Below are 22,057 nucleotides of genomic sequence, written 5' to 3'. Positions count from 1 at the left end.
GTGAAGATTCCAAGTGCCACAACTAAGACCTGACACAACTGGAAAAAAAAAAAAAATGTGCAGCACTGATCTGGGAACTTCATGGGCACCCGAAGTGTGGAACATAATGGAAGGTAGGGACCAAGTTTCCCACCATGGAAGCCTGGAGGGTGCCCAAGAGAGGCCCAGACTCAGATGACAAGATACATCATTTCATGAAAGTACAAAATGTATTTCCAGGGCCCAGCAGGTACTGTTTTTTTAAGATGAAATAACAGTAGCTTATCATTTTAAAACATGAAAAAAATAAAGAGATCACATCTGGATAGTGGCAATGAAACCCTGGGTTCTTTTGTATTTTTTAAATCTTGCATGGATAATGTTGTTTTATGTCCCTTAACATTATGCTTAACTATCTTTAATAGTTAAGACTTGGTTAAAAAATTAACAGTGGGAAGGATTAGTTTCATATGAACATAATGAGTTCAATAGATGATACTACCAGCCTATGAGAGGTAGGTGAGGCCCTTGCAAAGTCAAGAATCAACATTGGTGGCCAGAGATACAGCAATGATGGAAACTTTTTCTCTCTTGACAGGGGGAATGGTTACACATTTCCCCAAACTCACTGGCCTGCGTCCTTAAAATACTATGTGCATCTTGATGTAAATTATATCACAACTTAAACATATATCACTGAAATCAGATTGATTATATTCTTTGCAGCCAAAGATGGAGAAGCTCTATACAGTCAACAAAAACAAGACCGGGAGCTGACTGTGGCTCAGATCATGAACTCCTTGCCAAATTCAGACTTAAATTGAAGCAAGTAGGGAAAACTGCTAGACCATTCAGGTTTGACCTAAATCAAATCCCTTATGATTATACAGCAGAAGTGAGAAATAGATTTAAGGGTCTAGATCTGATAGATAGAGTGCCTGATGAACTATGGAATAGGTTCGTGACATTGTACAGGAGACAGGGATCAAGACCATCCCCATGGAAAAGAAATGCAAAAAAGCAAAATGGCTGTCTGGGGAGGCCTTACAAATAGCTGTGAAAAGGAGAGAAGCGAAAAGCAAAGGAGAAAAGGAAAGATATAAGCATCTGAATGCAGAGTTCCAAAGAACAGCAAGAAAAGATAAGAAAGCCTTCTTCAGCAATCAATGCAAAGAAATAGAGGAAAAGAACAGAATGGGAAAGACTAGAGATCTCTTCAAGAAAATTAGATACCAAGGGAACATTTCATGCAAAGATGGGCTCGATAAAGGACAGAAATGGTCTGGACCTAACAGAAGCAGAAGATATTAAGAAGAGGTGGCAAGAATACACAGAAGAACTGTACAAAAAAGATCTTCATGACCCAGATAATCATGATGATGTGATCACTAATCTAGAGCCAGACATCTTGGAATGTGAAGTCAAGTAGGCCTTAGAAAGCATCACTACAAACAAAGTTAGTGGATGTGATGGAATTCCAGTTGAGCTATTTTAAATCCTGAAAGATGATGCTGTGAAAGTGCTGCACTCAATATGCCAGCAAATTTGGAAAACTCAGCAGTGGCCACAGGACTGGAAAAGGTCAGTTTTCATTCCAATTCCAAAAGGCAATGCCAAAAAATGTTCAAACTACCACACAATTGCACTCATCTCACATGCTAGTAAAGTAATGCTCAAAATTCTCCAAGCCAGACTTCAGCAATACATGAACCGTGAACTCCCTGATGTTCAAGCTGGTTTTAGAAAAGGCAGAGGAACCAGAGATCAAATTGCCAACATCCACTGGATCACGGAAAAAGCAAGAGAATTTCAGAAAAACATCTATTTCTGCTTTATTGACTATGCCAAAGCCTTTGACTGTGTGGATCACAATAAACTGTGGAAAATTCTGAAAGAGATGGGAATACCAGACCACCTGACCTGCCTCTTGAGAAATCTGTATGCAGGTCAGGAAGCAACAGTTAGAACTGGACATGGAACAACAGAGTGGTTCCAAATAGGAAAAGGAGTACGTCAAGGCTGTATATTGTCACCCTGCTTATTTAACTTCTATGCAGAGTACATCATGAGAAACGCTGGACTGGAAGAAACACAAGCTGCAATCAAGATTGCCGGGAGAAGTATCAATAACCTCAGATATGCAGATGACACCACCCTAATGGCAGAAAGTGAAGAGGAGCTAAAAAGCCTCTTGATGAAAGTGAAAGAGGAGAGTGAAAAAGTTGGCTTAAATCTCAACATTCAGAAAACAAAGATCGTGACCTCTGGTCCCATCACTTCATGAGAAATAGATGGAGAAACAGCGGAAACAGTGTCAGACTTTATTTTGGGGGGCTCCAAAATCACTGCAGATGGTGACTGCAGCCATGAAATGAAAAGACACTTACTCCTTAGAAGAAAAGTTATGACCAACCTAGATAGTATATTCAAAAGCAGAGACATTACTTTGCCGACTAAGGTCCGTCTAGTCAAGGCTATGGTTTTTCCAGTGGTCATGTATGGGTGTGAGAGTTGGACTGTGAAGAAGGCTGAACACCGAAGAATTGATGCTTCTGAACTGTGGTGTTGGAGAAGACTCTTGAGAACCCATTGGACTGCAAGGAGATCCAACCAGTCTATTCTGAAGGAGATCAACCCTGGGATTTCTTTGGAAGGAATGATGCTAAAGCTGAAGCTCCAGTACTTTGGCCACCTCATGCGAAGAGTTGACTCATTGGAAAAGACTCTGATGTTGGGAGGGATTGGGGGCAGGAGGAGAAGGAGACGACCCAGGATGAGATGGCTGGATGGCATCACCGACTCGAGGGACGTGAGTCTGAGTGAACTCCGGGAGACGGTGATGAATAGGGAGGCCTGGCCTGCTGTGATTCATGGGGTCGCAAGGAGTCGGACACGACTGAGCGCCTGAACTGAACTGAACCGAAACATATATCACTGCGGGGACAGAGAAGAGACTTGCAGTTGCCAACAGTGAGGTAGAGGAGGGAAGGACTGGGAGTTTGGCATCAGCAAAAGCAACCTATTATAGAGAGAGAGGGCTTCCCTTGCAGCTCAGTTGGTAAAGAATCTGCCTTCAGAGCAGGAGACCCAGGTTCGATCCCTGGGTTGGGAAGATTCCCTGTAGAAGGAAATGGCAACCCACTCCAGTATCCTTGCCTAGAGAATCTCAGGGACAGAGGAGCCTGGTGGGCTGCAGTCCATGGGGTCACAAAGAGTTGGGCATGACTGACTGACTAATACCTACTATATATAGAGAGTGGATAAACAACAAGGTCCTACTATAAAAGCACAGGGAACTATATCCAATATCCTGAGATAAACCATAATGAAAAAGAACATGAAGAAAGGTGTATATATGTGTATGTGTGTATATATATGTGTGTATAACTGAATCACTGTTTTACAGCAGAAATTAACACATTATAAATCAACTCTTCAATAAATTTTTTTTAAAAGTCTCACTGTTGGATCATGGAGTAAAGACTTCCTGAGTAATCAAAACGTAGAAGCAGAGTCTTGCTGGGGCAAGAGCCAGATAAACATGTGAGATAACCACTTCATCCCAGTTTCCCTCAGGGCTAATCTCAGTGCTGAAGGCTTAAATGCTGCAAGGTTGGCTGAAAAGGAGCGAAAGGTATGTGCAGATGGACCAGTGTGTCAGAGGGAACAGCTGAGTTGGAGGAAGGGACTGGAGGGGTCTTCCAAGGGGATCAAGCTTCCCCTTTGCAGATGGATATGGGTTTCCATGTCTCCTACTTGACTTCTAATGGAGTAACCAAAGTAAGGTAGGAACTCGACTGCCCTGGTTGTGGGGCCAGGCTAGAATCAGCCTTTTGGGGTTGGAGGCTGAGTTAGAAAGGCCCCCAGAGCAGCCAGCGACTTCTCAGTTCATGTTTCACAATCCCCACTCACAGCTGAATGGTATTTACAAGCACATGGACTCAAGACCATGTACAAGGATTCCAAGCCCAGACAAAGTGGAAAGAACCCTGAAGTATAAACAAGGGCTGCTCCAAGCATACTCTGCTGATTGGGGTCACTGGTCCAGAGTGAGATAAAAGGCTTGAACCAGAATATAAATGATGGTTTCTGAGCCTGCTGTGTAGGTCAGTGATCCCTTCTTCCCATCACAACTTTCTTGAGGAAGGAAAAGACCCATGGCCTACATTCCCTGCAAATCCCTTATACGTTGAGGGCTGATACAGAGTTTGCAGACTGGCTATTTCAAGCAGCACTGCTATCGTTTCTTGACACTTCATGAAGATGTGGAAAACAGCAGAACATTCACTCAGAAATAACTGATGGAGGCCCTTGATATGTGTTAGATGAGGGGAAGGAGTTGGGAAAATGACTGAGATGTGGTATCTAGTCTTCCTGCAAGACTGCTACAAAAGTAATGCTATCACTGAGCTCATCCTTACCAATCTTATGGATTGGCTTAATATCAGATTCATGGCGCCATATTTGGGGAAATCCTGACAAAACTGCTAACATCTTATCTGGGTGTGTCAGCTTTGTTGTAGGATACTGGGCATCTAGATGTCCCTCTTCCTGAGACATGAAGCACGGGAGCTGCATTTGTGAGACACCTCATTTGGTACATGAGGTCTTTCTCCCCTTTCCCCCTTTTGGCTGAAACATCATCAAGAAGTCAAACAGATAAACTTAGGGCTCCCTGTAGCAAGTCAAGTCTCAGCTTTATAACCATACTGGGAAAAGAACAATCTGATAAAGGGAAGAACAGACTGGTTTGCGAGTCCAGCAGCACAGAATGTGTAAGAGACTCCAAAAATGACTCTGGTTTCTATTAAGACAGGAAGGAAGTTATACAAACTTGGAAAGGGCAGATGTGAAGGTGGACTCTCTGACAGTATTCTCATTCATCAAGAGCTCAGTGAGAATGAGACCCCCAGATGTGACCTGACCACCGGAGAACACAAGCGGACTAGTGCTACCTGTGTTATTGACAATCCACATTCATTAATGTCCTCTAAGATTGGACTAGGCATCTTGGCAGTCACATAAAGAACTTTTTGTCAACTAAAACTCCTAGGTCTGCTTCACATGAACTGCTATTAAATCAAGTTTCTCCAATCCTGAATTTATACACTGATTTTTTTTTCCCCTTCTAAATACAGGACTTATTTTCTTAAATTTCATCTTGTTAGTTTCCTACCATTATTCCAGGTACAGGCGCTCTCGCCTCCATGCTCCCGTAGTTTCTTCCTTCTTTCTCTCTCTCCCCCATCCCCTCTAATCTCTTCTCTCTCAATCCCTCCCCCTCTTCCTTTTTTCTTTTTTTCCTACCATCAAATTTATTTACAATCCCTCCTCCAGAAATTGGTATCTCCCAGATCACCTAATGAAATGCCAAACAGGACCAAGTTAAGAAGCAAGGCCAATGTGGAACCAAGACTGCATCACCTCATGTGCAGGTAATTGCAACCCCCTCTTTAGTGGCCTCCCTGACTGGAATCAATTCTCCTTCAGCCAAATTCCCCACACTCCTCCAGAGTATTCTTTCTAAAGTACATAACCAAGCATCCTTGCTTTCAAATCCTTTGGGCACTTCCCATCGTACTGTCCACCAGGAGAAGGCCAAATTCTTTGTCATAAGTTGTCCCGTGGTTGGTCACCACCTGACTATCTCAACTCATCCCATCCCCTTCCTTCTAGGTCACCTGAAGCAGCCACCTCTCCATGTCTAGCAAACTCACCACATCCTCAAGGACTTAGTTCAACTACGACCACTTCTCCAAGGAGGAAAGATGAACGACTTATCTTGGTTATTCCCATGGCACCCAACCTTGGGCTCTATAATCTTATTTACGCCACTGTGTTGTGGTTAACTCATACACTTAAAACAAATAACATGCCCACCCAGAAACACAGTGCCTGGCACAAGATAGCTTTCTTGAGTGAATAGCTAAACTACTTCAGAGCTGAAATTAACCCATAAATCAAGACCTTTTAGGTTTGGGTGGATGGACAGATGCCTACTGAGTTTGAGTTTTCCCCTACCCTGACTATAAGTTTTCATTTTGTTTATGGGGATGAGGTTTTTAAATACCTTATGTAAATCCACATAAACGTTTTCTATAATATCCTCAATCTTATATCCTAAAGTTTCTAGCTTTCAAAGGGCAAAAACAGCTACCTCTTTTTTCTACTATGATGGAAAATAGAACTGACATTAATAACAAGAGGAACATGTCAAGAAGAACTCTGATGGATTCAGAGACCTTGAATGACTGACCAGATCATGGACTCAGCTATATGATCCTAATCCAGTTACTTAAAGTCTTTCATCTTCAGGGCTTTTCATGTATAAAATAGAGTTTTAAACTAAATAATCTCCCAGGTTACTTCTGATTTTAAGAATTTTAAGAATTCTTTAACACAGTATTTATTCTGTGGGGTCCTGGGGTGAGCCAGCTCTCTATTGGGCAGTGGCTACCTCCCCAGGAGAGGGCTATAGGGTTACCTATGAAAGAGATGGTGACATTGAGTATAAGAGAACTTTTTTTTTTTTTTTAACGATGTGGCAACTGGAGAATTATATCACCAGGAAATAAGAACTCACCCAAAGTTGTCATGGAAAGGAGTTGCTCTGGGTTTGCATCCCTAAGTATCTAATAAAATGACATGCTTTGACTCCTCATAACCCCTAAGAGTTAATGGACGAAAAAGTGATTCCTGCCACCAAAATGAAGTCAAATCCAGCACAGTAAAATTGGTTTCACCCTGTGGGTGTCTAGCTCTAATTATATAACAGCTCCTAATTATAAAACATGATTCAGCTTAAGAAGAATAGCTATTAACACCAGCATCTCATTCAAATTAACAGTTTATTTGCTGAAAGTTGCTTGTTTGGAAAAACTGCTAATGATTGCTTTGCACATTCACACGGGTGTATGAATGTGCAAAGCCACAAGCACACAGGCAAAATATTATATTTTAAAATCTATCAGACTTTTGAATTTTTAGGACATACCAGCTAGTATTTTGGGTGGCATCATCTTATTTTGTTCAGTTGATAGAAATGGACTCTTGACAGTGAAAACAGAATAAAATGGGAAAAAAAAAAAAAAAAGGCAATGAGTTAACTGTAAAAATGGCCCAAAGCTAAAAGAACAAGAGAAGAGTGATGTCTGGGGAGACAGGAACTGAAAGGTGAAAGCAATCCTGTGTCAATACAAACACAGACACATGAGAAGTACCCAGCGGTCTCTTTAGAGCGTAGATCCTCAGAGATCTCTGTTCCCACGACATTCTGCCCCAATGTAGACTCTGTGTTAGGAAACTTCCTGCCGTGGCAGAGACAGAAGCTGACCCAGGAATGCCAATGGTCAAGAGGCAGTTGCCTCGCTCAGCATCTCGCCAATTAACTAAAACAATGAGCTCCAGGCTCTGGAGATGGTTTTTAGATGCAAACCTCTCGCTGGGAGATACGCAAACGATCGGAAATAAAGGATAAAAACTCTAAACTTGAGAAGCCACGTGGATCCTAATGTTCACAGCAGCACTATTCACTACAGTTAAGATATGGAAACAGCCTAAGTGTCCATCAACAGATGATGGGTAAAGAAGATGTGATGTGTACATACACAATGGAATATTCCTCAACCATAAAAAAGAATGAAATATCGCTATTTGCAGCAACCTGGATGGACCTAGAGAGATTATAATACTAAGCAAAGTACATCATAAAGACAAATACCATAAGGCACCACTTATATGTGGAATCTAAAATACGACAGAAATAAACATATCTATGAAACAGGAAGAGACTCACAGACACAGAGAACACACTTGTGGTTGTCAAGGGGGAAAGGTGGGGGAGAGATGGATTGGCGGTTTGGGATTAGCAGATGCTGACGATTATATATAGGATGGATAAACAACACGGTCCTATAGCACAGGGAACTGTTCAATATCCTTGATAAACCGTAATGGAAAAGAACATGAAAAAGACTTCAGTGTACAGCAGAAATTAACTATACTTCAATAAAATTTAAAACAAAACAAACCTTTTATTTATTTATTTTGGCTGCAGTACACGGCTTGTGGGCTCTTAGTTCCTGATCAGGATTGAACCCCAGCTCCTCGCAGTGAAAGAACAGAATCCTAACCATTGAACCATCAGGGAATTCCCAAAACAAAACAGTTTTGAATTAAAACAGAAAAAGGAAAAAAGAAAGGGTAAGACTGTATCATAATCCTGCTTCCTTCCTGGATGGCCAGAGTCTGCAAGTCATACTGTTGCAGAAATGGTTCATTCTGGAGGGGGCCCTGGCCTACTGCGCGGCCAGCCCGCAGCTCTGAGGAAGCCCCGTTCAAACCATCCTTCACCAATGGCGGCCACCCCTGATCAAAGGTCAGCGTCGGCGCTGCATGAAACCCCCACCATCATTTTTCTGGCCATGAATGATAGTTCACTAAGTGGGAAAAGGAGTGGTGGGGATCCCAGGAGAGTAATAATAATAATAAAACCCCAAGGGTTCTCTAGAGCGGATCACCACTAGAGAATGAGCTGTGCTTCTCTTCTTTCCAGTTCCTGTAGGGAAATACACATGCTCCGGAGAAGGGCAGGTGTGGGGCGTGGGGGGTGTGTGCGATCTGCACTCACAAAATTAACCCAGATGGTGCACTTTATTGTTTGTGACATTAAGAGATGCACCAAATAGCAAACTGACAAGAGCTTTGGATTTAAGATTTCTAATGGAGCTCAGACTTAAAAATATTGAATAACACAGAGGGTCCCAATACCTTGGAATTTTATTCTAAAATTCACCGTGGCCAAATTAACAAAGAATGGTTCATTTCAGTTATACCATCTATTTGGAAAACACAATTCCTGAAATTCCAAATTTACAGAATTTGGTAGGATGAGGGAATGGTGGTTGGCATGTGATTTATTCTCTATTACCAATATAGCATATACAGAGATAAATATGTAAAAATATAGTGTGTGTATATATATATTGCTCTGTTACTGTGTACTTAGTTTGCTATAGAACAATATTTTCATATGAATTCCTGGACAACTGACAGGATTTCTGAACTAAAGACTCTGTTACTATCATACATACACACACATATATAACACACATACATACACACATACATACATATCTTCTCTATCATATAAATGGATCGTTGTGAAAGTGAAAGTCGCTCAGTCGTGTCCAACTCTTTGCGACCCCATGGACTGTAGTCCATGGAATTCTCTAGGCCAGAATACCAAAGTGGGTAGCCTTTCCCTTCTCCATGGGATCTTCCCAACCCAGGGATCAAACCCAGGTCTCCTGCATTACAGGCAGATTCTTTACCAGCTGAGCCATAAGGGAAGCCCAAGAATACTGGAGTGGGTAGCCTACCCCTTCTCCAGGGGATCTTCCCAACCCAGGAATCAAACCAGAGTCTCCTGCATTATAGGTGGATTCTTTACCAACTGAGCTATGAAAATAAATGTATCACTCAGCTAAATATTGCCCTAAAAACTGTTACTGACCTTATAATGCTTAAAAACAGTATAAGAACTAATGATTATTCTGTTTGTACACATATTTGCATTAGCATATATGAGAACATATAAAAAACTATGCATTCAATATTTGGCTCACATCTGAATTTTTAGGACATTGTGTGAAGTCTTTGGATGCTATTTTCATGAGTGATGTATGCCTATTTAATTAATGAAACAAACAACAGCCTCTTCCTAGTAAGCACAAAATGAAATGATGGAGCAGGAGTGACAATTCAGAGATAAATAATCCCCAAACCGCCTAATTCAGATATTTACAGGGATGAAAGAGAAAAGCATAACAGTGAGAAAAAGATTCCATTCAGTGACAGGACAAAGCCAGGATGCTATTCAATTGTTTTGCCATTTGTAGATATTTTTCTGGTCATTTCTTAATCTTCTAAACTTCTCTGTCACATATTTCCAGGTCAGATACCATCTTATTTTCACTTACAGTTACTGGGTCACCAAGAGTTCTTTGTTGTTTTAATTCACAAAGTATTTTTTCTCTTCTCCCCAAATGGAAGTCAGACAACAATGACCCCCTGACACCTAAATTTCCGGGCTCTAGAGAAAGGACTACCAGCAGAATGTTAATCCATTTAAATCCATCTTTAAAAGCTGAACAAATGAAGTCACTGTGTACTAAATCCCAATGCTATTTTAACATCATACCTGTCACACATTACTTTCCTTGCTTTTTAATGTAAACACATCTCTGGTCTTTTCCTTCTCTATATTAAATGATTTGTGTTTCTTGGCCTGCAAATTTGTATGTCTTGAGTGGCTTCAAAATACAAGGCATGTGCTTCCTTGCAAACTCCTTTACAATTTCTTCATTCTTTTAAGCCTTTCTTCTGTGAAAGAAACGCACTGTCAAGCAGAGGCTAGGTGTATGAACACTCCCAGGTAACATGCCTCGTCAAATAACCAGGAGGGGACTTCCCTGGTGGTCCACTAGTTAAGACTCGCCTGTCATTACAGGGGACATAGGTTTGATCCCTGATGCAGGAAGATTCCATGTGCTGTAGGGTCTGGAGGCTGTGCACCACCACTACTGAGCCCGTGCGCCCTACAGCCCGTGCTCTGCACTGAGAATGAGCACCTCAGCTAAAGAGCGGCCCCCCACTCTGCAGCTAGAGAAATCCCACGCACAGCAATGAAGACCTAGCGCAGCCAAAAATGTTTAAAAAACAACAAAACCTAGAAGGAAGTGGGCTCTTCAGATTTTAAGTGATATATATTTTTGAATATTGAGATTTTAACTCACACAGAATTATCACGTATCCTATCATTTTACCTGGAATACTCTGCACGGTTTTTATTATTATAAGTGAAGTGAAAGTGAAGTTGCTCAGTCGTGTCCGACTCTTTGCTACCCCGTAGACTGTAGCCCACCAGGCTCCTCCGTCCATGGGATTCTCCAGGCAAGAATACTGGAGTGGATTGCCATTTCCTTCTCCAAGGGATCTTCCCGAACCAGGGAGCGAACCCAAGTCTCCTGCATTGCAGGCAGACGCTTTAACCTCTGAGCCACCAGGCTTCAAAAATCTTGTTGAGAACTGATGATACGTGATGTAGATGGTTAACCCAGACACCACGATGATAAACAGTTTTCATGATATGGCAATCAAAAATTGGACTCCTTGTTATTTTTTAAACCATGTAACCCACACAACTCGAGCTTTCTTTCTAATTTGTGATGTTAGGTTCCTTTGTCCTGCTCACATAGCTCACCAAGAGTTTGCTTTGATAGAGTATAACTAACCCAACAACATTGTTTTTACTACGAAATGCAAATTTCCCAAAACAAAAGAATATTATTATAACATATGTTTCAAAATACGAGACAGTAAGTCCCTAAACTTTGAGCAGTTTAGCCTGAAGGATGAACAAAGGCCCTCAAACTACAATCAGGATCCATACTATCAAATTCTCTTAGAAGCTGCTGCTGCTGCTGCTAAGTCGCTTCGTGTCTGACTCTGTGGGACCCCACCAAGTTCCCCCGTCCTTGGGATTTTCCAGGCAAGAATACTAGAGTGGGTTGCCATTTCCTTCTCCAATGCAGGAAAGTAAAAAGTGAGAGTGAAGTCGATCGGTCGTGTCCGACTCTTAGGGATCCCATGGACTGCAGCCTACCGGGCTTCTCTGTCCATGGGATTTTCCAGGCAAGAGTATTGGAGTAGGTTGCCATTGCCTTCTCCTCTCTTAAAAGCTAATATCTCTAAATATTCTAGTGTAAATGGTCAAGCCAATAGCAGCTGGTCTCAGAGTCGATACACTTCAATAACTGAAATAGTCTGTTTTAGACGTAAAACTGCCACGTGAAGATGGCCACATTTACTCCGTCCCAATGTGGAATAACAGCAGTATTTTCCATCATGTTTTCTTTTTTTTTTTCCCTAGAACAAATTTGCCTGATCTCAGGTTCTTATCCTCCTCAATTCACCTGCAAACCTAATGTTTATTTGAACTGAAAAAATACATTTAGGAGTCTGCCTAGACAATTAGCCTAAACCATGAAATAAGAGATTTATGTAAATTGCATTCTAATTGTTCAGCACACTTTTTAGATTTAACTATGTAAACTGAACTTAAATTTAAACTTAGATATTTACATTGAGAGAGAAACATATATCCTCTTCGGGCATCTGACTTTCTGATTTTATCCATTCTCTGATTTTCCATTCGCTGACTCTGTGACGCAGCAATTTCTCCTACCGGTGGATCTTTTCAATGAGGTGCTTTGATACACAGCAGTATCCTTAGCATGCTGACATACTTATGTAACATAGGTTATAGTCATATTTGGCGTATATTGGGCATACTTCACATAACCTAAACTGAGACCCAGTGGAAATTGGTTAGTGGTGCCCTTCCACTTGGTGATTTTAAATGACAGCAACAGAAACAATGGCTCCAAAGTCTTGGGTATGATCACAGGAAAACGAAGGAAAAGACACTTGTTAAAGGCAGGTGAGAAATAGAAGAAAGATCTTGAAAATGTGTCGCCATAACACCTGTTCAGTTTATTCTTTTAAAAAAGAACATACCAAGAACTAAATTGATAAATTTAAGACTGGGAAGCTTCCTGCTTTGGTAGAACCTGTGTTGACATTGTGAAAATGAAAAAAAATCATCAATATCATTATTTCTGTAGTTAGCCCAGAACTTTGTAGAGCTCTGAGGACCCCAAATCTCAGACACAGAAGCGGCAGAGGGGATGTAGGTGACGGGGGTCAACACTTACCTGGCTCGAGCCTCCGCAGGGAGTGGCAGGTCACTGGTGGAGTGGCTTGGGGAGGCCGGCTGCCCAGGCGATGGACTGGGCAGGCTGTGCACTGGCTTTGGGGACCTTGGCACTTCACCGAGGGCAGAGTCTCGCCCGGAGAAGGAGAAGGAGGCGGAGACCTCCCCTGCAGGGGGCAGGTCTCGGGCCAGCCCGGTGGCACTGGGCTCTTGACCACGTCTTTGGTTTTCTGCATTGAGCAGCAACTCTGTGTCGGAAACACCATCGCTCCGGTGCAGGCCATAGTCCTTGGACTCAGCCACGCAGGTCCTGAGCCCCGAGAGCTCAGTCCTGGAGTAGGATGAGCCGGAGTCTCTGCCGGACTCGGCCGATCGCTCACTTCTTCCCCCCCTTTTCTCCGCAGCCTCAGGGTCCTTTCTGGACCTGCTGTATCGAAATGGAGTTTCAGAGTCCACTTCCGGATCCAGGGTGAGCCCATACTTTTCTGCCAGCTGCCGTCTTCTCTCTGCTTTGTACCTGGCAATTCTTTCGGCTTTGGACTCGAGGCTCTGGGTGTCCATGATGCCTGAGCTGTAGGGGGAGTCAGCATGGATGCCTGAGGTTTCTGTGCACTGTTTGGATCGAGTCTGCTTTTCTAGTGAAGAATCTGAAGTTTCTTCTTCTTCATTTGATCGACCTACAAGAAGATCATATACACAGAATTCAATCAAAGACATGTATTTATTCTACTCTGTTCTGTACACAACACGCTGAGGAGCCAGGCTGTGAAGAACAAATTTCTCCCCTCCTCGAGGTCGCCTACAATGATTTACCTGGGAGGCTGAGGAAGTCTGAGGTCTGCAGGGAAATACATTAAGGGCTGAGATGCTCTGTGCACCGCACAAGCCATGTCAGGCATGGCCTCAGCTTAAAGCTCAATCTTGACAGCCTTCACTGCTGCTCAGTGTCATGTCCCCTTATTCATGTACTTTTCTGCTTTTGAGTTTAATATTTCATGTGTGAGGCCAGAGGATGTGTTCAGAGTCCTCTAGAAAGGATAACAGATATTTGAACTGCTGTAATTTGACAAGTGACAGAGTGTGGTTTCTCAGGATCTGATAGTAACTATAATAATAATGGGCCATGTCAATATCTGCCAGGTAGTGGTGGTGCTCTCTGTTAACAGAAGTGGCTTTTTCCAATTACACTATGCATGTGTGATATAGAAAAGATCTACAATGAACACACAGGAAAGTTAGCCCCCAAGTCACCAATAATCACTAATCTATAATCATCAGTAATAAATTAATGCATAATTTGCTAAACTTTCCTATATACTCTTTCTAGTCTAGTGATTATTTTCTATATAACTCATATTTTATATAAACCTAATGTTCTACATAAAACATTTCCCTGCTTGCAAATCTTATTTTGAAGATATCATTTTTTAAGGCTTTATACTATTCAACAGGCATTTTAGAATCAATTTAAGCCATCTCATATTTCTAGGCATTTAAGTTGATTCTAACTTTTAATCCATCTTATTTTCTGATTACAATTACAAAAGATAGTTGCATAAAAGTAGAATTGCTTTATCAGTAGGTACCTCATTTTAAGATACTTGCTATATTGTCAAATTAATTTCTATGAAGTTTGCATCAATTTACAATGAAACCTGAAATTTATGTTCTCTCACAAACACTGCTAATTAAAAATCACCTTTGAAAATATGAAAAAGAATGTGCATATATGTATAACTGAATCACTTTGCTGTACAGCAGAAATTACCTCAACCCTGTAAATCAGCTATATTTCAATAAAAATAAAGATAAGAAAGCATCCTTGTAATATATCAAACTATAAATGAGAATATCAAATAATCATATAATTTATTATCTATCTGTATCTGTTGTACTTCATTTTACACCTCTATTTTGGATTTATATAAATAGTTCCATATTTCTAAAAATGTTTGTCATGATGTCATGTTTCTCCAAAAAGTTAAAAATTGCCCTAGATTACCAGGAAAAAAGAGGATGCATGCATTCATCAATTATTTAGTAGCCACTGTATTATCTTTTTCTCCTCTAGAATATCTGGTCAAGCTTGTTGCTCTATATTCTTTTGATTCATAGTGTCATTTTAATCAATTTATATAAAATTTTATAGGTATATGAGTTCTTTATATTTTTCATGAATATTTCCAAACTTAATTTTTTGTGAAGTCTGTTGAAGATTGTCTTTGAAGCACAGATGTTCACTATGTAGTCAAATCAATTGACCTGGTCACTGGTGATTCCTACCACTATTACTGTGTTTTGAAAGTCCATTTCCATTCAACTGTACCTAAATATTCATTTTTGTTTCCATATTCTTAACTATTCTCTTATCATTAATGATGTGAATCACTGAATCTTATTTTTGTGTTGAGTAGGAAGTGAGGATGGGACATAGTCTCTCCCCATTGCCATCCCATTTTTCCCAAGACAAGTTTGTTAAATAATTCTTCCTGACTAACATGATGCTTACAAGATCATATGATACATTTTATATACAATAGGATTTATTTTGGTACTCTGGGTATTCTTGATTCTTCATGTGTGTAATGAGAAAAAAAAAAAACCTTAGTTCTCTAGTTTTCTGGGCATAGAAAACCAGAAATTGTAGAGACAAGCAAACTGATCACATTATAAAGGGAGACTAGCAACTCCCTCTGAAGAAGAAACTAGAAGACTCTGGCTATTCAAAGCAGTAGCACAGGGCAGCAGAACCCGGGATGCAGACAGGAAGAGCAGCCCCATATATGCCATTCTCTCCTAAGGTCACGTGGGATATCCAATGCTCATACCAACATCTGAGAAAGCACAGAAAAACTAAGTCATGTTTGACATGCTATTTAACAAGAAATAAATATACAATGCATTTAAAATCACACCTATTCAAATAATTTAAAGAGGATATTTGTTGCATAAACACAGGGTGAGACCCCTAAGCATCTGAGGTCCAGCTTTGCCTATCAAGTCCCCTGCTGCGAGCAGCTCGGCCCTGTGCTGGGCATCAGGGCATTCTGTTTAAACCTATTATATATAAGAGATGGCTGTCTTATTCAGCCCTTTCCCAAACAAACCTGAGGATCTCTGACAGCTGGGGCCCTGAGGAGATGGAGAGAAAGAGCCAGCACCTGCCCCTGGTGGGGTCCAGGCTGGGGTGGGGGAGAAATGATTGGTCATCAATTACTCAACAGTGGGGTCCTTTCTTGTTGTGACACCAGGGGACCACACCTGGGAGGCATGGTAGAGCTTATGTGGGTGTTGCTGCTGGTTTTAACAAATACATATCTTAAAAAAACGTTACAATCTGCATAGCTCACTTGTTGCAACATCTCCTTTTCCAGGAGTGCTGGATAGAAAACGCTGATGACAGGGAATTCCTGGTGGTCCAGTGGTTGAGAACCAGCCTGCCAATAGAGGGGACATGGGTTCGATCCCTGGTCCAGGCACTAAGATTCCACATGCTGTGGGGCAACTAAGCCCATGTGCCACAAGTACTGAGCCTGCATGCCTTGAGCCTGTGCTCCACAACAGCAGAAGCCACTGCAAAGAGAAGCCTGCCCACAGAAACTAGAGCAGCCCCTGCTCACCACAATTAGGGAGAACCCGAGAAGCCACATAGACCCAGCACAGCCAAAAATAAATAAAGTTAAAAATTAAAAAAAAAAAAAAAAGGTTGATGAGAGGCCTGCCGGCCACAAGCTCACCGATGTGCGGGCTGGCCGGGTCTGTGGCACGCATGTATCTGGGTGTGTCCTCCTCCAGCAGGCGATGAGTCACCAAGCCCGTGCAGCTCTGCAAGAGGATGGGCTGAGTGTCGGTTTCAATTCCTTCTAAGCGCCGGGCAATTCTTTCTTTTCTGTGCGAGACACCAACAGAGGCAGAGTGAGTCAAGGGCATTGGTTCTCTGGGAACACTGGTTACTGCTCGGCAAACTCTTCTCCCTCTTCATTAGGTACAATGAACATCTTACCTTTTCATTTCTAAAAATTCTTTCCTCTTTGGTTCAAAGATTTTTCTTAATTCTGCAACTAAAAGAAGACAAAAAAGAAGAAAAAGATGATCCGGTGTTTAGTTGTCATGCATTCATTTTATTCACTCATTCACACAACATCTATCTTTGGAACTCTGTTGATGGCTCCCTTGCAACAGTGATGTACAAAACGGACATAGTTCTTGCAGACTGTGTAATAACGGGAGGTAGGTGCCAAATGAGTAAGCATGTACGCAGACATAGACACAAATACACACTCACACGTACATGTCACAGGTTGGTCTAAGAAGTAACACCGTGAGAACAAGAGATGGAAAAAAGAAGTGAGCTCTATTTCGCCCAGGAGAACCAGGGGAGGCCTTACCAGTTTGTCTTTAGTTTTTTCTCTAGTCAGCAGAAAGCTCACTATCTGGTTTTTAGTTTTATATAGTATTTGAAACTTTCCATTCTGCAAAACTTCAAACATTTGCAAAAGTAGAGACTGGAGGACTATGAGCGCCACGTGCCACCAGCAGGTTGTACACTCAAGAGCTCACAGCAGTCTGGCCTCACCCATCACTGAAGCTGTAAAGATTTGCAACCTCCTTCCTGCTTGGGTTTCTAAGGTTTCGTAATGCGGTACACCTTCTCCAATACAGTTTAGATTAACCTGGTTCCTGTGCCTCCCCTTTCCAAGCTTTCACTGGGGGGAAATGTTAACATGTTTCCTTGCTGGAATTTAGGTGGATGGTAGAAAGGTGATGACCCTCACTCCCTTGGGCAACACTGGATGATCAGACGAACATTTTGCTGATCTTGGGAGGGCCTCAGATAACACTGACCACAAGGATATCTTTATTGAGAGGCCACAGGTTTCTGTGGAAATGGACAAATTTGGTAGAGAAATTCTTCTTGCTTCCTCCTCAATCCCATGAATTCACAAGGGCTCCTCTGAGCTTTTCCTGCTGATGCCCCAGGAAGACAGGACTGGCGATAGGCCCGGGGCCCATGAAACATCTGCAAGGCTGAGTCAAAGCAGAAGCTCAAAGGATGGGATATAAATGCTTGGGATTTAATTTGCAACTGCTTCAATTTCCACTTGAAAATTGGAACTTCAATTTCCATTTTTTTAAGTGGCTATTTTTATTTTTGGCCACATTTCGTGGCTTGCAAGATCTTAGTTCCCTGATCAGGGATTGAACCTTATGCCCTCAGCATTGAGAGCATGAAGTCCTAACTACAGGACTGCCAGGAAATTCCTAAGTGGTTCTTTTCAGGAAGGAGTCAAAACTATACATGTGAGTGCACACGTGACTTCTAAATTGTCCTTTGATTGTGTTCAGAGATACCAGCCATGTTTTTATTTATTAATTTACTTTTAAATGACAGCTACCTTAACAGTGGGCTGGACTGACATTTTAACAAGGATAGTTGGCTTCACAGGTATCTCTGTCACCGGTGGCCTTCCCGGGAGTAGCTAAGAGCAAATGCTCGCAAGCAGAAGACCAGGGTCCAGTGGCAATGGTACCTCCTGCCTTTGGAGGAAGTGTGGCTTATCACTGCTTCCCAGTTAACAAATGAGCTCTCACAAGATGGTGGTGATAAAACTTTCATGGCTGGTAGCACAGATTCTGGAGATATTTTCAAGAATAAGTATCAATGAATTATTTAAAACCCAAAGTGGAAAACTGAGCTCTATTTTTCATAAAACTGCTCCAGAAACAGTTGACACCAAATTCCAAGGACTCTGGGAGGTTTGTCTTAAACCTGTGCCCCGAACCCATAACTGAGAAATGGAGCATATGAATAGAGCCTGAGTGGTACAATGACATGTTGCCTTTTCTCCTGAATTATTTCAACTAGGTAGATTACAGTCTGAGAGTATGTGTGCACGCTCAGTCATGTCTGACTCTTCGCAACCCAATAGACTATATAGACTGTAAGGCTCCTCTGTCCATGGGGTTTCCCAGGCAAGAATACTGGAGTGGGCTGCCATTTTCCTCTCCAGGGGACCTTCCCAACCCATGGATGGAACCCAGGTCTCCTGCCTTGACAGGTGGACTCTTTACCACTGAACTACCTGGGAAGCCAAATGTGTGTATCCCCTCACCAATTCATATGTTAAAATTCTAACCCCCAAAGTGATAGTACTAGGAGGTGGGACCTTAGGGAGGGATTAGGCCCTGCGCTCATGAATGGGACTGGCCCTTTAATAAAGAAGCCCCACAGAGCTCCCAAGGGCTTCCCTACTGTGATGCAGGAGACCTGGGTTCAATCCCTGGGTTGGGATGATTCCTTGGAGAAGGAAATGGTGACCCACTCCAGTATTCTTGCCTGGAGAATTCCATGGACAGAGGAGCCTAGCGGGCTACAGTACATGGGGATGCAATGAGTTGGACACGACTGAGCAACTGACACTTTCACCACTTTTTCACAGAGCTCCCGAGCCCCATCCACCACGTGAGGATGCCATGAGAAGTTGGCAGCCTGCAACTAGCAAGAGGGCACTCACCAGAACCTGACCATGCTGTTGCCCTGATCTTGGACTTCTAGTCCCCAGAACAGTGAGCAATAAACTCCTGCTGTTTATAAACCATCTGAATGAAGTAAGCCAGAACAAGCATAAAAAATAAGAATGCAATGCATTCGGAGAGGCACACGATGTCTACTCTGAACAATTAAGTTGACTTTTCTGGTCCTCGTTTGCGACTGAAAATCATTTTTATCTCAATAAAACCTGAACATTTTCTATAGAAGTTGTGCACCTGAAAACATTTAAAGAAAATCTAGCAGTACAGTGAAAAAGATAAGCAACACACTCCATCTTGACATTATTTCCCATAATCCAGAAAGAAAGGTCAACTCATGGGGAGTTGACACACATGTAACATAATTACTATAGTATATCTATTCCACAGATAACACTTAGGTTGTGTAAAAGAGAATGACTTTTTTGTCTAGGTATGTTTCTGGTTATTTTATTTTGCTGGTTTAAAAATTTTTTTTATTTACCTATAGTTGATTCACGAGGCTGTGTTAATGTCTGCTGTACAGTGAACATATACATATATTCTTTTTTATATCCTTTTCCATTATAGTTTATCACAGGATATTGAATACAGGTCCCTGTGCTATACAGTAGGACCTTGTGGTTTATCCATCCTATATATAACAGTTTGCATCTGCTAATCCCCAAAGTCCAGTCCTTCCCTCCCCTTCACCTCCTCGCCCTTGGTAATCAGAAGTCTGTTTTCCATGTTCATGAATCTGTTTCTGTTTCGTAGGTTAGCTCACTTGTGCCACGTTTAGGATTCCACGTACAAGTTGCATCATATGGTATTTGTCTTTCTCTTTTTGACTTACTTCACTTAGTATGATAATCTCTAGTTGCATTGAATGATGGTTTATTTGAATTGCTAATGCAATTCCAAAGGAAAAAAACTTCAGATGAGCATTTGTAGTACCCCCCACCTCCACTGAATTTTGGTCAGGTATATTCTAAAGCACTGTAAAAATAAAAAGCTAGTACTAAGAAAGCATGGAAGTTGCCCCTACTGTGGAAACACGTGGTCACTTCATGTGTTTTGTACAGAGTCCACAGACTGCTTTATCCCTGCTCCATCTTCTGACTGCCGGCCCTGAAAATAGTTTATTATTATTTATGATCTCCCAAAAGAAGGTTTCCTTCCTTTAAAATTTTTATATAATTTCAGTCTCAGAGAAAAATTAAGACATTTTTCATTTGTAAACATTTGTTACTATACTTATTTTTACCCCCTTTTCTATCTCCATATGTATATTTACATGTAAATATATATGAAAATATGCATATATTTATGTGTATATATACACATGGATATAGGGCTTCCCAGGTGGTAAAGAACCTGCCCGCCAATGCAGGAGATGAGTTGGAACCCTGGGTTGAGAAGGCCCCTGGAGAAGGGCATGGCAACCCACTCCAGTATTCTTGTCTGGAAAATCCCATGAACAGAGGAGCCTGGTGGGCTACAGTCCACGGGGTTGCAAAGAGTCGGACACGACTGAGCATGGTGAGCACGAAGGCACACACATTCTCATATTCACATATTAATTCTTCTGAACCATTTAAGAGTAAGTTGCAGCCTGATGCTCCTTTTAACTCTAAATCCTTCAGTGTCTCTTTCCTAAAAACAAGGGATTTTGAAAAATTAGACGCAAATGCCATAATTCAATTGATGGTATGCTGTGTCATATGTATATAACTAATACATGGTTCAGAAAATAGCAATATTCGTCATCATAAATCCAGATAGAAACTAGCACAGCTGGTCTAACTTATGCTGCGATAAATTTTCAAGTGCACTGAGACTTGTATGTACACTAAATTATCCCTTGCTAAAATCCCTGTGATTTTAGTCTGTTGCCCTTGTCTAAGAAATATGGATTCTATGACTCTATTTCTTCAGCAACTTCTGATGGGACTTGCATTGGTCATTTTCCAAGTAAGGCAATTTAAGAGGATTTGACATCAGGGGCTATAATACTTTATAAAACTATTTAATTGCCTCATATACTGTGTAATAACGTATAATAGCAATATGCAGGATAATTTGGTCTGTTAGGTGCTTTTCTTGGGAAGCATGGTTTCTTCAATTAGCTCTGAGAACAGGCTTTCTGGTAAAGTTATTGTTGATTTCAGTCCCCCAAGTCTGAATACAGTAGAATCTTCCAAAGAAATATAAGTAGTGGGGGGACTGCCAAGAACAGCTCTCCCCTTGCCTGCATTTGATACCACGGGCCAGGTCCAGAATATTCTGAATGCTGATCTTTTCTTCCCCAGGAGTAATCCACTTTAACTTTTACACTTGGATGGCAGCCACTAATACAAAGACCAGCAGCTTATAAAATAAAATCATTACAAACCTAGAGGAAAGAGGGGGAATTGTGATGGCTATCAGAAGGGTTTTGGGGGGGATAATGAAAATGTTCTAAAAGTGACTCTGCTGATCAATGCATGACTCTGTGAAGCTACCAAAAGCCACCAAACTGTCTACTTAAAATGGATAATTGTATAGTATACAGATTATATCTCGTTGAAGCTGTTAAAAAAAAGTAGAATCATGTATTTTGTCCATTTCATAACTCCTAAATGGAAAATCTATTTTAATAGGATAAGCTTTACACTGGTAAAGGGTTTTAATCCCTTGATTACTTGTTCATGATACATGGGTAAAGGAAGTTCCTTACAGAAAAATCAAAGATCATTTAAAAGCTCAATTTCACAGAAGCATAAATCCTGTCACTAAACGAACAGGAAGAAG

At 41.4% G+C, this 22,057-nt stretch overlaps 1 protein-coding gene across 1 annotated transcript in view; it reads right to left on the bottom strand.

The window, feature by feature from the left end:
- Positions 1 to 22,057, bottom strand: part of SVIL (supervillin) — a 185,943-nt gene that overhangs the window by 80,040 nt on the left and 83,846 nt on the right. The window contains 3 exon segments of the mRNA XM_040248038.1: positions 12,756 to 13,431; positions 16,492 to 16,643; positions 16,758 to 16,815. Coding sequence (XP_040103972.1) covers positions 12,756 to 13,431; positions 16,492 to 16,643; positions 16,758 to 16,815 — 886 coding nt within the window.

Source organism: Oryx dammah, unplaced genomic scaffold, assembly GCF_014754425.2.
Source record: "Oryx dammah isolate SB20612 unplaced genomic scaffold, SCBI_Odam_1.1 HiC_scaffold_10, whole genome shotgun sequence".
Lineage (NCBI taxonomy): Eukaryota > Metazoa > Chordata > Mammalia > Artiodactyla > Bovidae > Oryx > Oryx dammah.
The sequence above is the reverse complement of the archived record's forward strand: the minus strand, read 5'-3'. Positions and strand labels throughout refer to the sequence as shown.